Source organism: Myxocyprinus asiaticus, chromosome 13 (assembly GCF_019703515.2).
Source record: "Myxocyprinus asiaticus isolate MX2 ecotype Aquarium Trade chromosome 13, UBuf_Myxa_2, whole genome shotgun sequence".
NCBI lineage: Eukaryota > Metazoa > Chordata > Actinopteri > Cypriniformes > Catostomidae > Myxocyprinus > Myxocyprinus asiaticus.
Genome location: NC_059356.1, coordinates 46318739 through 46338147, shown reverse-complemented (window position 1 = coordinate 46338147; position 19409 = coordinate 46318739). Strand labels below are relative to the sequence as shown.

At 37.1% G+C, this 19409-nt stretch overlaps 1 protein-coding gene across 1 annotated transcript; it reads left to right on the top strand.

Annotated features, from left to right (window-relative positions):
- Positions 1-124: 124 nt before the first annotated feature.
- On the top strand, positions 125-18622 carry cfap70 (cilia and flagella associated protein 70). The gene is made up of 23 exons (XM_051713271.1): positions 125-131; positions 387-566; positions 2011-2193; positions 2312-2406; positions 2508-2610; positions 5603-5737; positions 5994-6143; positions 9282-9356; positions 9465-9556; positions 9854-9914; positions 11265-11459; positions 11549-11680; positions 11914-12039; positions 12613-12746; positions 12831-12946; positions 13924-14130; positions 14219-14370; positions 14494-14646; positions 16713-16874; positions 16969-17058; positions 17257-17358; positions 18115-18162; positions 18443-18622. Exons 2-23 carry the CDS (start codon positions 462-464, stop codon positions 18521-18523), a joined length of 2697 nt encoding a protein of 898 aa, XP_051569231.1. The 5' UTR covers positions 125-131; positions 387-461; the 3' UTR covers positions 18524-18622.
- Positions 18623-19409: the final 787 nt, after the last annotated feature.

Genomic DNA, 19409 nt, shown 5'->3' with positions numbered 1-19409 from the left:
TATCTTGGAGATTTGAGACAGTGATGTGTTTATTTCTAGGTCAGATCGGCTTTTTGTCCAGTGTGCAGCTTCATGTGGTGCCCGGGTCACCATCTGATATCGCCCTACAAGAGGATGGCTCACTTTTAGCAGTAATGTTCATAACTACATTTTTACATTTCCTTAAGAATATGTAAGTGGTGCTTGCTCGTGCAAAACTTGCCATCGCAGTGCTAGGGTGTTGTGGGTGGTTGCCAGGGCGTTTTGCAGTTGCCAAGGTGTTCTTAGTTGCTTTTTAGCGTGCTGCTAGGTGGTTGCAAGGGTTTCTTGGTTGTTGCTGAGTGGATGACAGAATTAGCATTTTTGGAAAATCTGTTATCCTAATTCTGTTAAATTCCTGTTTACAGTCCACACTGGATGTCTCAGTCAATATTCCGGAGCCTTTGCTCTCTGATGCCCAGCTCTCTGACTCTAACGTACTGATGGTCACCGTGGAAACAGCATATTCCGTCCCTGAGGTCTGGAATCCTGTATCCGCTCCTCCATGCAGCTATGTGGCTGCCCTGCAGATGCCCCTTATTGCTGATGTAAGAAAACTGTGATGTCATCATTAGTGTTCATGTGGCATTTCAAGTGATTCGGCAGTATCTGATTCATCTAATCACAAAATAAGTAAGGGATAATGTACAGTCAGATGGTTATTAGTGCAAAATAAACACTGATTATTTTATTATACAGTCAATTATACATTTTAGTGGTCATTATATAAAAATATTTTACCACAGAATGCTGCCATTGACCAATCACAATCAAGTATTCCAGAGAGCTGTAAATAGAGCACAAAAGTCTGGCTCCGGAAGTAAAAATCCCATTCGCTTTTTCCTTAAGGGCGTTGATTTTTAACGATAACTTCTAAAACATTAAAGACAGAGCTACTGTGAGCTCAGAGGTTGTTAATTGATGAAATATGCTTCGGTTGAAGCCATCAGTCCGTGCTTTTCCATCTTCTGTGGTGTTTAATTGCAGAATTCCTAGTGAAGAACTACACTACCCATAATGCTGAACAGAGATCCACCAATCAGAGGATCGAGGCAAAAAAAACAAAAAAAAGCACCATCTACAGTGATTGCACACTCCCATAATGCACTGTGAATGATGCAGTAATTATGTATATCTTACTATTTTGCAATAAACTAAAAATGTATTGTTTCTATACTTATAAAACTATTGATTTTAAAGTTGTTGATTATATTTTTCCATAGTTTTTAATACGATTAAATTAAAACATTCGCTATGCTTCATGAGTGTAACGAACCAGACTGAGAGGCAGATGTAGGAACCATATGCAGGTTTAGAGTGATCAAGCAGGCAAAAAGGTCAAAACCAGGAAACAGTCCAGCGAAGCAGACAAATCCAAAATGGGGAACACAAAGGAAAAATCCACAATAAACAGCCACAGGTCAAAAGCCAAAACAGGCAAACAGGAATAACCGCTCAGAATTGCAGACTAAGAAAGAACTGGCAAGACTTAACACAGAATGGTAGAACCCCAGGGCTTAAATACACAGATAATGAGCAATAATTAACAGATGTGAGAGATAATGGCAGGAGGCAATGCATGATGGGGGTTGTAGTCCAGTGAGGGATTAGTATTCAGGGGATGAGGATCATGTGAACTGGCATGATGTGACAATGGGATTGTAGTTCTACTCCTCATGAAAGACTTTAAGCACACAGTCTTGTATCTTTGTCTTTTTATCCAATTTTCAAATACTTTTTTTTTTTGTGGGTTCAAATCAAAGTTTGTAATGTTGTGATTTACATTGGTTGGTTTAGTTCATGGCTTAGAAAGGATTTTATGAAATCCACATGGAAAAAAATTTATGGAAAAAATACACTGAAAAAGTGGGTGGGCACTGTTGTGCTCTAGACATCAATGCATATAACAAGGAAAAATCTAATGAAATCTTATGTTTAAAATAATAATAAAAAAAATAAATTATTATGTATTTTATTTAACTTTTTTGACAGAAAGAGGAAGTGTTGTTGTTCTCTAATGGCACCTTAAAAATGGGTGGCGAGAGGGAGCCAGTGCCAAGACCTATCAAATGGCCTTTGGGGCCCCTTATTGCCACAAGGGCCGAGGTCATGCAGGGTTACTCCATCGACGAAGAACCCGATGACCTGGAGCATGGAGATCTTACCGCCATTGAGGTGATCTGGGTCATTAATGGCCATTGTAGTGATTGACTTCAAAGGATTGCCCTGAAAAACACAGTGAACATTTGATCTTGTGTTTGTGTGTGTGTGTGTGTGTGTGTGTGTGTTGTAGGACACAGATTTCAGAATAGATGCAGAGTGTTACAGGAAAAGGGTGAGCTGGGATACAGCACGTCGTTGCTTCATTGATGCAGGGGGTGTGGCATGGTGAGCAAACTCTTCCTTTGCTGCACTTTACCTTATTTGTGCTGTTATTATTTCACTCATTACATTCCTGTGCTGAAATAATGGTTTTCTCTATCTCTCAGTCTGTCCCGGAGAATTGCAGAATGCAGACTGTGGCCCATCGAGATCATGAGAGCTCCTCAAATAGTACCAACCAAAGCTGGGAAGACAAGCAAAGACAAGCTGGTGAGAATCGATCTTAAACTTTATCACATACTATGCCGTATTAAAATAGCACTCAAAGCCATTGATTTCTGCTGGGTGAATCTTAAGAATGCATGTCATATTATTAAATGTGTTTCTTCAACTTCGGGCAATTTCATGTCCCAGGGGTTAATTTTTATTTTAACAAACAGATTTATTAAACTTATAAAATCCATTATATTTAGTAAATGCTAATTGTTACATGTTTAAAACTATGAAAATCTAAACAAAGTGTGAAATAAACATAAACCATTTCGAGATCTATCTATTGTGTGAAAATTATTTCTATCAGTTTAAAAAGAAATTACGACTTTTTTTTTTGTCTAGCATCATTTCTACCACACTACCAAACAATTTTGCCCCAAATAAATGTTTTTAAAAAATAATTGTACTTGTTAACCAAGTGGACAAAAGTGTCCGTGAATGGCATGCTTGCGATGAACTGTAAATCCAAATGTTGTCATTACTGGAAAAATCAAGCTGTCTTAATTAAACATTACTTGAAATTATGACTCAAAGTTGCTGTAACTTATTTATCTTACAAAATCTATAGACTTAAGATTTTAAGTGTTAATAACTAAAACAATTGAGTACAAAATGGAGGCTATGGGGAATACCCGTATAATCCTTTGAATTTATGGGGACATTTAAATAGTTGTTATAAAGAATTCATCAAGGTTTTAGAATTTTTGTAGGATTATTTATGTTTTTTTGTTGCAAAAAGTTGTTTCATGGTATTGCACCATTATGCAGATCTGTGTCCCCTTTGGTGTATATGCATTTCAGTGGAGAATAAAAAGGAATATTCAATGCAATTTCAGCTCAATCGTCAGCATTTGTGGCATAATGTTGATTACCACAAAAATTCATTTTTACTTGCCCCTCCTTTTCTTTAAAAAAAGCAAAAATCTGGGTTACAGTGAGGCACTTACAATGGAAGTGAATGGGGCCAATTTCTGAACGTTAAAATACTTATTTTCACATACTCATATACTCTTTTTTTAAAGTATAGCCACAAGACAAAACATATGCACGTAAACATGATTTTAGTGTGAGAAAAATCGCTTAACCTTTTCTGTGTAAAGTTATAGCCAATTTACACCCTAAAATGACTGTAAAAATGACAATTTAAACAACTTTACAGCTCAATTAATACACGCGTATTAACAGAAGAATGAATGTAAGTGCTTTTATAAAATTATAAGCTTCACATTTCTGCCGTTAAACCCTCCAAAAATTGGCCACATTTACTTCAATTGTAAGTGCCTCACTGTAACCACGATTTTTGCTTTTTTGTTTTTAAGAAAAGGAGGGAAATTCGAAATTCATTTTTGTGGTAATCGATATTATGCCACAAATGCTGTTGATTGAGCTTAACTTCTAACAATTCAACTAAAGTGGGGGTCTGGGTAGCTCAGCGAGTATTGACACTGACTACCACACCTGGAGTCGCGAGTTCGAATCCAGGGTGTGCTGAGTGACTCCAGCCAGGTCTCCGAAGCAACCAAATTGGCCCGGTTGCTAAGGAGGGTAGAATCACATGAGGTAACCTCCTTGTGGTCACGATTAATGGTTCTTGCTCTCAATGGGGCGTGTGGTAAGTTGTGCGTGGATCGTGGAGAGTAGCATGAGCCTCCACATGCTGTGAGTCTCCGCGGTGTCATGCACAACAAGCCATGTGATAAGATGCGCGGATTGACGGTCTCAGAAGTGGAGGCAACTGAGACTTGTCCTCCGCCACACGAATTGAGGTGATTTACCACACCAACACGAGGACCTACTAAGTAGTGGGAATTGGGCATTCCAAATTGGGAGAAAAGGGGATTAAAAAAATAAAAAAAATAAAAAAAACAATTCAACTAAAATTATTAAGTAGAAACAACAATATTTAAATAGCAAATCTGAGTTAAGTCTAATTTCATCTAGTTACCTTAACTTAAATAGTTCAGTTAATTCTGAATAAACACCAAGTAATGTGAACTTAATTGCACAAGTTTTGGAGACGCCATTACTCAGTTCAATTGGGGTACGAGTTTACTCAATAAATTGAGTAAAGTCAACTTATTAGGGTTTTCAGTGAGAGACAAGTGATGTTTGAACAAAGCAAAGAAAAATCAAGGTAAATATCACTTAATGTTTTCATTGGGTGTCATTTCCAATAGAGCTATAATTTAGTTAAATTATGCAAAAAGTGTGAAAATAGTATTTAATTGATTTTATTTAGGATACATGTTAGCTATGAAATTAGCCTAAGACAAAGGAGTCGGCCATTTTATTAAAATGATAAACGTTTTTATTAAAACATTTTTTTAAAAGGTTTATTTTCATCAGTGTCATTTCTAGCACAGAATCAAATTAAACACAAAACAGAATTTGAGATGTGCTGGAAATAACACTGTGGTGGGAATTTTCTTGACTTAAATGACAAAAAATGACATAAACCTCCTGTGATGCATGTACAACATACATATACACTGTTGGACATTGTTAGTAGTCATTTAAAAAAAAATCAGTGAGAGTGTGAAACATGTTTTTACGAGACTTTACTTTCTAGAAGACCACAGTACTTTTTCTCTTATCTCTTTGTTTTGATTTGTGATGAAGTACGACCTCTTGACATGTTTTGTGAGATTCACTCAGCTAAGAGTCAGAAATGATTATGTAAGGCAACACACAGCTTCTGATCTTTTAATGGAAAATAGTATATGCATTGAACAGACATTTTATTTTCACATCAGCATGATTAGCTGAGTAAATTACATCAATTTACAGGGTCCCTAAAAGAGCTATGAGAATATGTTATTGTACTCTATTGTTAATGGCCATACCCTGTGAAAACCTTTGCCACTGTGTTCTGCTGTAAACCATGAGAGGACGGTAATTAATGGCACTAAATCCGTATTTTCATTGTTGTGCTTAAATTGATGAAAACATGAAGCAGTCTTGTTATTGTGGGCAATTGTGTGTGCTGCAGGGGGAGGATGAGATCCAGATTTCTTTCCATGGAGTGGTATATGTGGATCTGGTGCCGTTGTTGTACCCTGGAGTACAACGTATACACGGGGTGTACAGAATCTACCCGTTTTATGAGTCTGATCTACTGACTAAAGTGAGTATATAGAGAGAGAGTTTTTCACTTGTGCATGGAATGAGTGATACATCAGATCTAGATCAGATTGCAGAAATGATGATGTAGAGTCACCTACTGGATGACTTGCAATATAGCGTAGTCGAATGGACTACTTTCATGGTGCTTGTATGGTGATGTGTCAGTATAAATCCATAACCACTATTGTATCAGTCAGTGGAACTAAGCAAAAAGTTACTTATCTGAAAATATTTGAGAGTGTGCTTGTGCTTTCCAGACTCAAAGGACACACAGTATTCTGAAAGAGTACAGCCGAGCACCAGCAGCTCTGGGTCGAACTCAAGCCACGTCCTCTGTCAGCTCCATAAAGGTGCTTCAGAATATAATATCTGAGACCCAAAAAGGAAACAAAGACGCTTCTAGAATGGTACTGACTGACTGCTGTTATCTCTCTCCAAACCTGAAGAAAAGAAAAATCACAAATGAGATAGCCTTAAAGGAATATTCCGGGTTCAGTACAAGCTCAATCGACAGCATTTGTGGCACAATGCTGATTACTATAAAAATAATTTCGATTCGTCCTTCATGTATTAAAAAAAGCAAAAAGTACATACATATTGATGTATGACATATTGATAGGATATCAGTTTTGGTAGGCAAGATCTGCTACGCTGTGAATAAAGCATGTAGGACATGCTGCATGCACAATTAGAAGTAAATACAATCCCCATGTAGCAGATCTAGATAGGTGGTGCTGGGGAGGTGGAGGGTTTCAGAGAAAACTCACAGTACGTGGCAGTTAAACTGGCTTACTTGCAAACTGAGCAATATTAAATGTTAGGCAAAGAGAGAGTACAATAGTTGGTTGGTTACTCATTTACACATCAAAGGACCTATCAGGTTACACCATGCGAGCTGATTGGCTAACAAATAACAAGTTCAAAAAAATCTATCAGAGTTTCATGCCTGAACTTTTAGCATTTCTCATAACGAATTGTAAAAGAATCATCTCACACCAGCATCTCATGTCGGTGACCAGCATCCAAAACACAACATATGGTGGTCTTTTCAGCAGAGATAGCTGCCTTAGAATGTCATACAGACCAATTCTTTGTTTCTATCCAACTGAGAGACGATAGAGTTTATTGGATAAGATCATTTGGAGCAGATGCACCATTGGGGTTTCGTGTTTGATATTCCCCCACTAATTAAATCCGAATCTGTGGTTGAGACACGCTTCCCAAAGCAATTAGCTGTAATAGCAGCAGATTGGCACCTCGGCGCAGCGGGGTGAATCATCTCCTTTGCTCATCTGCTCCTCTCGTGCGCCCTGTGGCTCAGCAGCAGACGGAGAAAGGCTAGGAACACACAAGCACTCCACCAACTGACCATCTGGCTCTACAGCTGCCCGCTAGACAAATACCGCAGCAACTGTGTTTCCTTTTTATCCCCCTTTTCTCCCCAATTTGGCATGCCCAATTCCCAATGCGCTCTAAGTCCTCGTGGTGGTGTAGTGACTTGCCTCAATCTGGGTGGTAGAGGACGAATCTCAGTTGCCTCCGCGTCTGAGACCGTCAATCCGCGCATCTTATCACGTTGCTTGTTGAGCGCATTACGGCGGAGACATAGTGCGTGTGGAGGCTTCACGCTATTCTCCACGGCATCCATGCACAACTCACCACGCGCACCACCAAGAGCGAGAACCACATTTTAGTCACCATGAGGAGGTTAACCCAATGTGACTCTACCCACCCTAGCAACCGGGCCAATTTGTTTGCTTAGGAGACCTGGCTGGAGTCACTCAGCACGCCCTGGATTCAAACTCATGACTCCAGGTGTGGTAGCTCAGCGTTTACTCGCTGAGCTATCCAGCCCCCCGCAATTGTGTCTCCTTAAGAGTTTCAGAAATCTCAGTGTCTCAAACTGTGCTCAAATTATAACAAGACCAAATGATCCCAAACTATCCACATTCATTTTGTTGCTTTATATTCTTACTGTGTGTCTCTCAGAAGTCACCTTGGCCCTGTAGAATTCCTGGACACCCTAAAAAAAAAAGTAATCTAATGCTGGCCATCACTCAAGCAATACATTTTTTTTTGACAGTTTATTCCTTATCTGATATGGAAATTACTGCAAAACAGCATATAATTCAATCAAACAACAGCATCGATAATTTTATTGTGCATAAGTTTAACATATTTGCCTATTCAGTACCTGACCAATTTTGAGTTCACTACAAGTTTTCACTTATAGGCCCTAAATACATTGAAGCATTATCTTTTTTAAATAGATAACTATCAGCATTAAAAAGCATTTGAACAGATACAGTACACCATTATGTGAATAAAGGAATTGAAAACATAGTGGTGCACAGCAACATTTAACCAAATATTTAGCAACATAAGAAGACGTGAAAATGCAGAAGGTCTTCAGCGTGAAACTCAAATGAAATGTCCCTTAATGCGGTTCATCTACATAAATCATCAAAACAAACCTATTCAGTAAAATGAATCAGGCCTCCCGATGCTTCAGATGAGTTGGACAGTTTAGAAGAGCTTCACATGTATAAATTGTCCAAACAAACTGATTCACTAAAATGAATCGGACTTTCAAATGATTCATATGAGAGAGTGGTTTAGGAGAGCATGTTTGTTCAGTTTTTTCTTCTTTAAAAGTGCTCACATTGGTGAACGCATTAGGACATTTTTCAAATCCTGGGACGTTTTGCATCGAGGAATGAGGTTTAATTTTTTTCAGGACAGACGGACAAAAACCGGGACAATTCCGGAAAGCCTTGGATGGGTAGCTCTACAGGATACTTAAAGGGATAGTTCATCCAAAAATAAAAATTATCTCATCATTTACTCACCCTCATGCCATCACAGATGTGTATGGCTTTCTTTCTTCTGCTGAACACAGATATTTTTAAAAGAATATTTCAGCTCTGTAGGTCCATAAAATTTATGGGTACCAAAATTATGAAGCTCCAAAAGCACATAAAGGCAGCATAAAAGTAATCTATATGACTCCAGTGGTTAAGTCCATGTTTTCAAAAGCAATAGCTTCTTGTGTTTTCAGTGATTCGCATTCTTTGTGCATATCGCCACCTACTGGGCAGGGAGAAGAATTTGTAGTAAAAAAGGACTTAAATATTGATCTTTTTCTCACCCACACCTATCATATCACTTCTGAAGACATGGATTTAACCACCTACAGAGCTGAAATATTCTTCTAAAAATCTTCATTTGTATTCTGCTGAAGAAAGAAAGTCATACACATCTGGAATGGCATGAGGGTGAGTAAATGATGAGAGAATTTTCATTTTAGGGTGAATTATCCCTTTAATACTGTTACTACTACTACTGTTTACTACTCCGTTAAGTATCATCAACTTTGTCTCTTATGTTTCTCTTAAAATTCCTTGGGAGAAATAAAGTTGACACAAATGAGGCCATTTTTTATTAAACACAGAAAAAGGATACAAATACTGTATATAAGCTATAAAACCAATGTGCTGCATGACATTGCTGTGTTTGTTTGACTCACTGTCGCTCTTTTTCTATAGCCGGGTTCTCAGGGTAAACCTGCTCAGACCGACAGTCAGGCTGATCTGGAGGTACAGGTGAACACAGAGGGAGAGGTCAGTTCATCTATCAATAAATGAAATAAAATATGGAATTACACTTGATAAGGTGTGATTCTTCACTATCACTCCCAAGTTAATGAAGAACTTGTGTTATTATCTCAGATGTACGTGGATTCAAAATCATACTTTGTTGTTGAAATCTCTTTGGAAAAACCGCTGGTTCCAAAAAGACCACCGGAGGAGCTGGCCAAACGGTAAATGGAGATTTCATGAGCATTGTTGTGTCCTCAAATGGGTTTTACGTTTAACCACCAGTGACATTATACTTTGTAAATTCAGATTTTGAATACATTTTATTTTGATTCCCAGATTTTCAATGTGGACTCACTTTTGGACACCATTGAATGCCTTTTATGAGACTGTGACTAGATAGATTTTAACCACCATAGACACTGTACTTTGTAAAGTCAGATTGGAATAAATTATATTTTGAATCTAGTTTCAAAAGCTGACTGTATATAGTGTGCTTGATCTGAATTCATTCTGTCCAGTGTGATGGAGTTGGTTCCTCCCAGACCTGCTCTACCTCGACGCCCTGCAGGAGCAGAGAGAGTAAGACACAATATTTTGTCTTATTTTCTTTCCATCTTGATCACACAATGTCTTCTTCTTACCCTCATAGTCAATTCTTTATCTGTAATGCCCTCATGTGGCCAGAAACTAGACATGTGTACAGACATTTCAACAGTTTACACTGTAATAAAAACGAAATAACACTTAAAGGAATAGTTCACCCAAAATGGAAAATTAATCACCCTCATGTTGTTCCAAACTCATATGACTTTCTATATTCTGTAGAACAGAAAAGGAGATGTAAAAAATGTTTTTCTATATATATATATATATATATATATATATATATATATATATATATAAACAGATGCTGTTGAGCTCTAAAAATGACCATACAAAGAATCATAGAAGTATAATAAAAGTAGGTGTAAAATTCCAGTCTAGAAAATGATGGAAAATGTTCATTTTTGGGTGATTAGTATTATTTTCTTTTTTCCATGGAATGAAAGAAAAACTAGATGCTTTGAAGAATGTTCACACTGCTTTTTTCCATACAATGAAAGTGATTGGGTACTGATGCGTCAAGCTCCAAAAAGGACAAAAAAAGCACCATTAAAGTACCATAAAATAGTCAAGTTGACTTGTGTGGGGAACAGACCAAATTTATGAGGGTCAGTTAATGACAGAGTTTACATTTTTGCATGAACTATTCTTTTAATAAATGATAAGTATTATTTTGGCTTGACAAAGCCAATATATTGTGTTATTCTACAAACTTAATTTTTTCAAAATTCCTAAACCGAGACCAAAATTTCTTTCAAATTACATTCACTAAACTTGCCACAGATCTTCAGAATTTTCCGGAACAGTGTGCTATGTCTTTTCTAACTGATAAAACTTACGGTTTCCGCACAACAAACGGTCAAAAATGTAAAAATTCACATAGACTTTTTATTGACGTAATGTTGAAACAGGCCAATAGAATGCTCGTTAATTCAAACTCCAACTGTCAAATATTCAAATGTAAACAAACCCACAAAAGGCCTTTGATCTATTTCAAATACTTTTTTATTGACGGAATGTTCAAAGAGGCCAACGGAATGCTCGTTAATTCAAACTCCAACTGTCAAAAATTCAAATGTAAACAAACCCACAAAAGGCCTTTTATTTATTTTGAAATCTCTCTCTCTCTATCTAGTTTATCTGACTATTTAAGTGACAGTCTGTATGACTAGCTAGCTAGTTAGCTGATGGTTTGTCTTACTGTTATGTCTATATAACCATCAAACTTTCAAAACTAGTTTAAACTTTAAGACTAGGCTTTGTCAAGCCAAGATAAAAGTTTGTCTTGAGAAACATTACCTCTCAAATTGTCTTTAATATTTTCAGGCGGTGCATGAATATCAATCTCAGATAGCGAGTGTGGCCACTCAGGTGTTGGATCAGTACCAGCAGATGTTCGGGGCAGCATTTGTGCCTGATGGGAAACCTTTGGATCCCGCCCAGCAACAACAGCGCAAAACTCAGCTGATCGCTGAACTCAACTGCTCCGGAAAATACTTTGCCTTTAAGGAACAGATGAAGGTGAACCCTTTGTATAATATTGCTTACATAACATTTTATTTTTTATGCTGAATCCAAAAGGCTGTTGTCATGACTGTTGTGTGTGGCAGTACTCTGTGGTGCGGATCGTAAGAGAGAAGATGTTGAGGACAGAAGCCTTCTCAGATCCCGAGCAGTTGCAGGCGTTCTTGAGTCAACTCTACGTGTTCCTGGTGGATGAGATGCATGCTGCCCTCAATAAGGTGATGCCACTTAAAGGGACAGTTCACCCAAAAATAAAAATAAAATAAAAATAATAATAATAAAAAAAATGTTTTTATTCCAAACCCGTATGACTTTCTTTCTTCAGATTTGACGGCATCCCAAATGTGATGTCACATATGCATGCACAGCAGTCAGATTTTAAGTGATATACTTTGTTTTATCTGTCTAATGACTGTTCATTGTGTGTTCTCCACATGTTCCTGTGAATCAGACTCTGTCAGTGGACTCTCAAGACACACATCATGAAGCTTTGCTGAATTGTTCTCAACTCAAACACTTCGCCAAAGAGGCCGAACTCAACACTGACTACCAGCTGGCTGCACAGTATTATCAGGAGGTAAACTGACGAATTCACAACCCCATTTGACATTTTACCTTGTTATGGCACATTTGCTGCTCCAAAACTACATACTATCAAACTGCATTCTGGTTATACCCATAAGTGTATACTATATACTCTTTTACAGTACTCTGTGATACAGTATAAAGTGCATAACAATGTTGTATTCTGTAGTAGATGGGTGTTTCTTCGACTTCAGGCACTTTCCTGTCCCAAGGATTGATTTTTATTATAACAAATGTAATAATTTATTTCTTTCTTAGGGTTAGGGTCAGATTTAATTTTTAAAAATGTTATAATGAGACTTTATTTTCTTGAAATCCTCAGTGCTAAAAGTCCCCGTAGTTAATGAAACACCCATTACAGTAAGAATTACAGTAAGTCTTCTGAGCTATGAAAGAGCAAACTCTGAGCAATATAATAGTTGCTTATATTAGGATTTTATTGGTTTTATAATAATATAACTCTGGGTTGAAAGGCAGCAATTATTTTTTGCTAACATGTGATATGGTAGAGTTTCATCATGGGATGTAATTCATGCCTTTCTGAATTCTCTGTATCTCTTTGTAGCGTCTGGTTCGAGACCGCAGCGATCCATCTCACTGGTTTGATTACGGAGTGTTTCACATGCTGACTGCTGAACACCTGAAAGCCGAGGAGTGTTTTCAACAGGCCTTATCTGTTGATCAAACACACACACCGAGGTTAGTGGACAGAAATGATTCAGGCTCGGTGCAGTCACCTCAATGAATCGTTTAACTCGTTTTGTCGTGTTGTGTTTTGTGCAGTTTGCTCATGTGTGGTGTACTATCAGAAATGAGTGGACACTATGGCGATGCCGAAACCTTCTTTGAAAGAGCGACTTGTGTTGAACCGAGTAATGTGGTCGCCTGGACTTTATTTGGTGAGAACAAGAATAAACAGCCAGTGAAAGACCTGTTTGTCAACTGGATGGATAGAATCACATTTTTTCTTGTTGAATATCCTGTTTTACTTTAAAGTAAAAATAGGTTGTGAATGCTTCATGATGACTTTAAATGGGTGTTTCTTCAACTTTGGGCACTTTTAGCACTGTTAACATCTATGAAGTAAACACGTTTTACACTCTCACAAGTTTTTATTTAATTTCTCTATTAACAATGTCCAACAGTGTATGTACACGCATCACAGGAGATTTATGTCTTTTTTTTTTCTCTGAAAGTCATGAAAATTCCCATCAAAATGTCATTTCCAGCACATCTCAAATCCTATATTTTACATTTTTGAAATAGAATGATGACTTCTGCCATGGAAGCCCATTTCAGACACATAAAAAATTGTGCTTTGGTAAATTAAAATGATCTCATAATTATGAGATAAAAAAAAGAATAAGTCAAAAGTATGACACAAAAGTCAAACTTTCGAGATAAAAGTCAATTATGAGATAAAAAGTCATAATTATGAGATGCTAAGTCATAGTTAAGAGATTTAAGTCAAAATTTTGACAAAGTCAAAAGTCAAAATATGGAGTCATAATTATGATGAGTGAGATAAAAAGTAAATTATGAGATAAGAGGTCGTAATTATGAGATAAACAGTCAAGTTTTTGAGATGCTAAATCAAAAATTGAGATTAAAAAGTCATAATTATGAGATGCTAAGTCATAATAAGAGATTTAAAAGTCAACATTTTGAGACCTAATTATTATTAAAAAAAGTCAGAATTCTGAGATAGTCAAAATTGAGATAAACATTCATTATTATGAGATATAAATTCAAAATTATGAGATAAAAATTCAAAATTATGAGATTAAAAATCAAAATTATGAGATAAAAAGTCAAGTATGAGATAAAAAGTCTGTTAACTCAATAATCCTGAAGATATTTTTGAATATGGTCTCAGGTGTGTTCTGCCAGTCTCAGGAGAAGTCCATTCAGGCCGAGATGGCGTTTCTGGAGGCCAATAAGCAGCTTAGTTCAGTCCTGCGGAGTGGCACAGTGAGTAGACCAGAGAAAACCACTGATAATCAAACTCAATCTCAGTCTGGTGAGATGAAAGACCAGGGAGATGAAACCAGTGAGACTGCAGCTAGCAAAACAGAAAAGACAGGTGACCACCTCATTTCCATGTGCTCAGAGGCAAATGGCTTTTTATCACGCTCTCATAACTGATCTGACTGGGATCATGTGCTTTGAAGGTGCTGATACAGATGCAGACATTGAAGATCACAGGCCACAGATCAGCTGGGAGAGTAAAGAGAGAGCACAACACAAAACTTCCTCCTCCAGTCTCAAAACCACTATCTTCATGGAGACAGTGCAGTTTCTTCTGCAGAGTTACGCCTTACAGGTCAGCGATTTACACAAAATATCACTAGACCCTGTGGGTGAATAAGCACTGATATTTACATTTTCCTTCATGTTTTAAAAAATGTATGATATGACCATTTTAATGTTAGATTGTGTTATTCAGATGGCACAGCGGGCATTGGCTCTAGAGCTGCTGTCTCCAGACAGAGGAACCAACAGCTTGTTTCATCTCGCACTCGCTCAACTCCAGCTGCTGAGAGGAGAACACGACAGCGCTGAAGACAGCTTGAGAGAGGCATTGAGTGACGACATCCAGGTCTAAACAATTCCACTTCCTGTGCATTATATTTGGGTATTTGGTGCATAACATGTCCTTCAGCTTTTGTCTTTAATTCAGCATAAGGGTTTAGGTAACAATACAAATGCATAAGTAAAAGTGAATATTTTTGTATTAACCGGTTTAAAATGATTATTTCAAAATTAAGTTTTGCAGCATTTTTGCTTTCACAAGCTCATTTTAAAAATGAATTTTTAAAAGTATAAACGTTTCAAGAAGTCTCTTAATCAAAGGAATATTCCGTGCTCAATACAAGTTAAGCTCAACGACAGCATTTGTGGCATAATGTTGATTACCTCAAAAACTGATTTCAACTTGTCCCTCCTTTTCTTTAAAAAAAAAGCAAAAATCGAGGTTACAGTGAGGCAGTTACAATGAAGGTTTTAAAGGCAGAAATGTGAAGCTTATAGTTTTATAAAAGCACTTACATTAATTCTTCTGATAAATCTCATGGATTATGGAGCTGTAATGTTGTTTAAATCATCGATTTCACAGTCATCATGACAAAGAAGTTGTAAAATTGGTTATAACTTTACACAGATAAGGTTAGTAAGTGATTTTATCACATTAAATCATATAAACATGCACATTGTTTATGTCTTGTTTCTATACTTTTGAAACAGTGAGTATTTTAACATTCAAAAATTGGCCCCCATTCACTTCCATTGTAAGTGCCTCACTGGAACCCAGAGGGATAAGTCGAAAAAAATGTTGTGGTAATCAGCATTATGTCACAAATGCTGTTGATTGAGATTAACTTGTGTTGAATCCAGAATATTCCTTTAATGTGACATCATAACTGCATGCATTCTTCTTCTTTCGGCTTCTCCCATTAGGGGTCGCCACAGTGGACCATCTGTGATCCGCATATTTGACTTGGCACAGGTTTTACGCCGGGTGCCCTTCCTGACGCAACCCCCAATGGCTGGGGGACTCTCACTCACACCTACGGGGCAATTTTATAGTCTCCGATTCACTTAACCTGCATGTTTTTGGACTTGTGGGGGAAACCGGAGCACCCAGAGGGGACCCACGTGAACACGGGGAGAACATGCAAACTCCACACAGAAAGGCCCAGTTGAGCCGGGACTCGAACCCCATACCTTCTTGCTGTGAGGCAACAGTGCTAACCACTGAGCCTGTTGCTGTTTACGATAATTTAGCACAGCGGTTCTCAAACCGGGGGGTGCCAGAGCATGTCAGAGTGGGTGTGGTGAATGATTCATAATTCATCAAGTGAAAACTAAAAATAAATTAATGCAATTAAAATGTATTGGAAAGAGAAAATGAAAAAATATATATATTAATAATAATGAAAAATGTAAAATATGAAAAGAATTTTGCTTTTTTTATTTTACCAAAATATGATGCACCATTTTGTACATTTTGTCAGGGGGGATGAGCCCCTGGTTTTACATGTCACGCTGCAGGATGTGTCAACTTTCCAATAGTATTTGATGTCAACAACCCATTTATGCAGTTTTAATGACAAAGTTCAAGCATGAAACTCTGAATGTTTCAAGCTGATAGGTTCTTTGAACTCGTTATCTGTTAGCCAGTCAGCTCGCTAACATGCTACACGTTAAGCCAATCGGCTCAAAGGGTGTAAGATGATAGGCCCTTTGACATGTATTCAGGTAGTCAATCAACTTGCATACTCTCTCTTTGCTTAACATTTAAATTTGCTCAGTTTGCAAGTAAGCCAGTTTAACTGCTGCATACTGCGAGAGTTTTCTCTGAAACCCTCCACCTCCCCAGCACCACATGTCTAGATCTGCTACATGGGGATTACATTTACTTCTAATTGTGCAGGAGCATGTCCTACATGCTTTACTCAGCATGTCTGTGATTGTTCTAGCAGTAGAAAGTCTCCATACTTGCTGTGCAGAAGCAGCAGCGTAGCAAATCTAGTCCGCCAAGACCAATATCATATCAATACAGCTAAATCTTTCCGACAGTTGTCATGACTAAAATACATTTAGATGTTCGTCTTCTCTAAATGTCGCTCAGTTCTGATTATTAATTTTTTTATTTGATCTTTGCAGAATCCAGATATATGGGCGCTGTGGGGTCACCTACACTATGTGAGGGGTGATTATATTCAGGCTCAGAGCTGCTATGAACGGACGCTGGAATCTGTGCTGGATGCATCAGACACACACTCCATATGCCTGCGTCTGGGCTTCATCTACATACAGGATGGAGAAGTGAGATGGCATTTGAATCAAGGAACTTTTTGTTTTTATTTATATTTAAGAATAATTTGACTTTTTAAATGTGTGTGCTTTAATCCATCTACAGTATGAAAAAGCCAAAAGAGTATTCCTGCGTGCCTGCAAAAGCTCTCCATCATGTCTCACTTGGCTCGGGCTGGGAATCGCCTGCTATAGAGTGAGTACAGCTGGATCCACAATTTGAAGGAGAGCTTGTGATTGGTTGAGGATTATCGACATTGTCCAATCACAGATTGTGTCACTGAGATCAGTTTTATTATTTAAAGTAGTAGTACACCCATACAATTGATTTAAAAAGATTTCTTGTCTAATTGTCCTGGTTCAATGCTCATATTTGATTTTGTTGTGATGTTAGCTAGAGGAACTAACAGAGGCTGAGGAGGCATTGACTGAAGCCAACACACTCAATAACAGGAATCCAGAGGTGTGGGGTTACCTGTCTCTAGTGTGTTTACAGGTCCGTAATTTGCATTCTTGCATTGTTAAGGAATGTATTTTTAATTATTAATTCCCTCATATTTCATTTCTTTCGTTTTTCCACATCTTATGATGCAAATAGTTACAGTCAATATTTAACTATAAATACAGAACTTATTTTTTGTTTTGTAATATTTAAAGGAATATTCCAGGTTGAAGCACAAACGACAGCATTTGTGGCATAATGTTGACTACCACAAAAATCAGTTTCTTAAAAAAAAAAAAAAAAAAATCTGGGTTACAGTGAGGCACTTATAATGGAAATGAATGGGGGCCAATTTGTAAATGTTAAAATACTCACTGCTTCAAAAGAATAGCCTCAAGACGTAACCAATATGCATGTTAACATGATTTTAGTGCGATAAAATCACGTACAGTACTAACCTCTTCTGTGTAAAGTTATAGCCAATTTTACAACTTCATTGCCATGACGATGCCATAAACCCTAAAACGAATGTAGAAACAGCAATTCAAAAAACTTTACAGCTCAAATAATACAAAAGTTTTGACAGAAGAATTCTGCCATTAAACCCTCAAAAAATTGGCCCCATTCACTTCCATTGTAAGTGCCTCACTGTAACCCAGATTTTTGCTTTTTTTTAAAGAAGTCAAAATTAATTTGTTTGTAGTAATCAACATTTTGCCACAAATGCCTTCGACTGAGCTCAACTTGTATTGAACCCGGAATATTCCTTTTATTCACTATAAATAACACAACATGTCTTTGTCTTTTCAGACTGGCCGAAAACTCGAGGCAGAGCAGTCATATAAATATGCTATAAAGGTTTGTACTCTTTAACGGTAATGGGCTTTATTCATGAAAGAGAGCAGAATGGACTTCTCTGTAAATTGTAGCCTATGTTAAAGCAAATTGACTCATTCAATTCAATGGGACAATTTACAGTACATAAAAATGGCTTTTTGAAAGATTTACAGACATTTCTTTTGCTCATGTTTTATGAATAAGGTTTAATGTGTTTGTTAATAATTACACAAATACCCATATAAGTCTGTGGTATCCAATTATATGTCATCATTCGCCCTTTTTATGTTTGTTTTCACAGATGGATTTACAGAAAGAATCTCTTCTACAGGAGATCCGAGAGCTGCAGACACGTGTTGGATTTGGAAACCCTTGCTTTTAATTATATTATTTTAATTTCATTCAGATAACTGTTTGAGTAATTTTCAACAGTAAAGAGTTTAATTGTTATGTTCCTAATAAAATAAAAATACAATTTATTTCCAACCATAACGAGTCCATGATCTCTCTCTGTTTATTGATTGACCCTGTTGCTGATGGCTGTACATTTATGCATTGCACTAGGTTGTAAAAATTCAACAACTTGCAAATCAGGATGACAAAGAGGATTGAAGAATGTACATTAACAACTATGTCAGAATAGCACACTATCATACTACTCATACTACTTTCTTCAGTGTGCAGTACAGTGCAAAGTGGCAGTAGATGTGTCCCAAACCACACGCTTCTGCACTGTTCTACGCCATTTTGAAGTGTAAGTAGTATACACTGAAAATGCAACAAAAAGAAGTGTACTATGAGTATAGAAGTGTTGAAGAGTTTAGCTAACATGCTAGCTAAAACTAAAGCTAACGGCAACACATCGCATGCGTTCGAAACGTCACTTCCGTCAGCTGTTACATGGCGAATGATTCCATGTAGTAAAAAAAACATTAAAATTGAAACTTCATACACTACATGGCTGAATGCATAGTTTATAGTGCGTCATTTGTGACACAGCTCTACTGTGAGAAACAATGCAATATGCAACTATTAATGTTTCAAACTGTAGTATGCTGTTTTTGTCACATGACCTCATCTCCTGAATCTCCTTTTTGGCATTTTTTGATCAGAATGCAGAAAGTTAAGACATTACAACAAAAAAATTGATTAATGTGAAATAACCTTTCATTTATTTATTATGAGGATAACTGGATGTCACTAGCTGAATTTTAGTGAGGTTGTGTGACAACAAGGTAGCAGACTACTATTTGAAATTTTTTCCTTGC

Excerpts from the sequence above, each read along its gene's own strand:
- cfap70 (XM_051713271.1), top strand. The coding sequence starts at position 462 with ATGGTCACCGTGGAAACAGCATATTCCGTCCCTGAGGTCTGGAATCCT. Across the intron at positions 11,681-11,913 it reads TGCATGCTGCCCTCAATAAG|ACTCTGTCAGTGGACTCTCA; the intron begins GTGATGCCACTT and ends CCTGTGAATCAG. Across the intron at positions 16,875-16,968 it reads TCTACATACAGGATGGAGAA|TATGAAAAAGCCAAAAGAGT; the intron begins GTGAGATGGCAT and ends ATCCATCTACAG.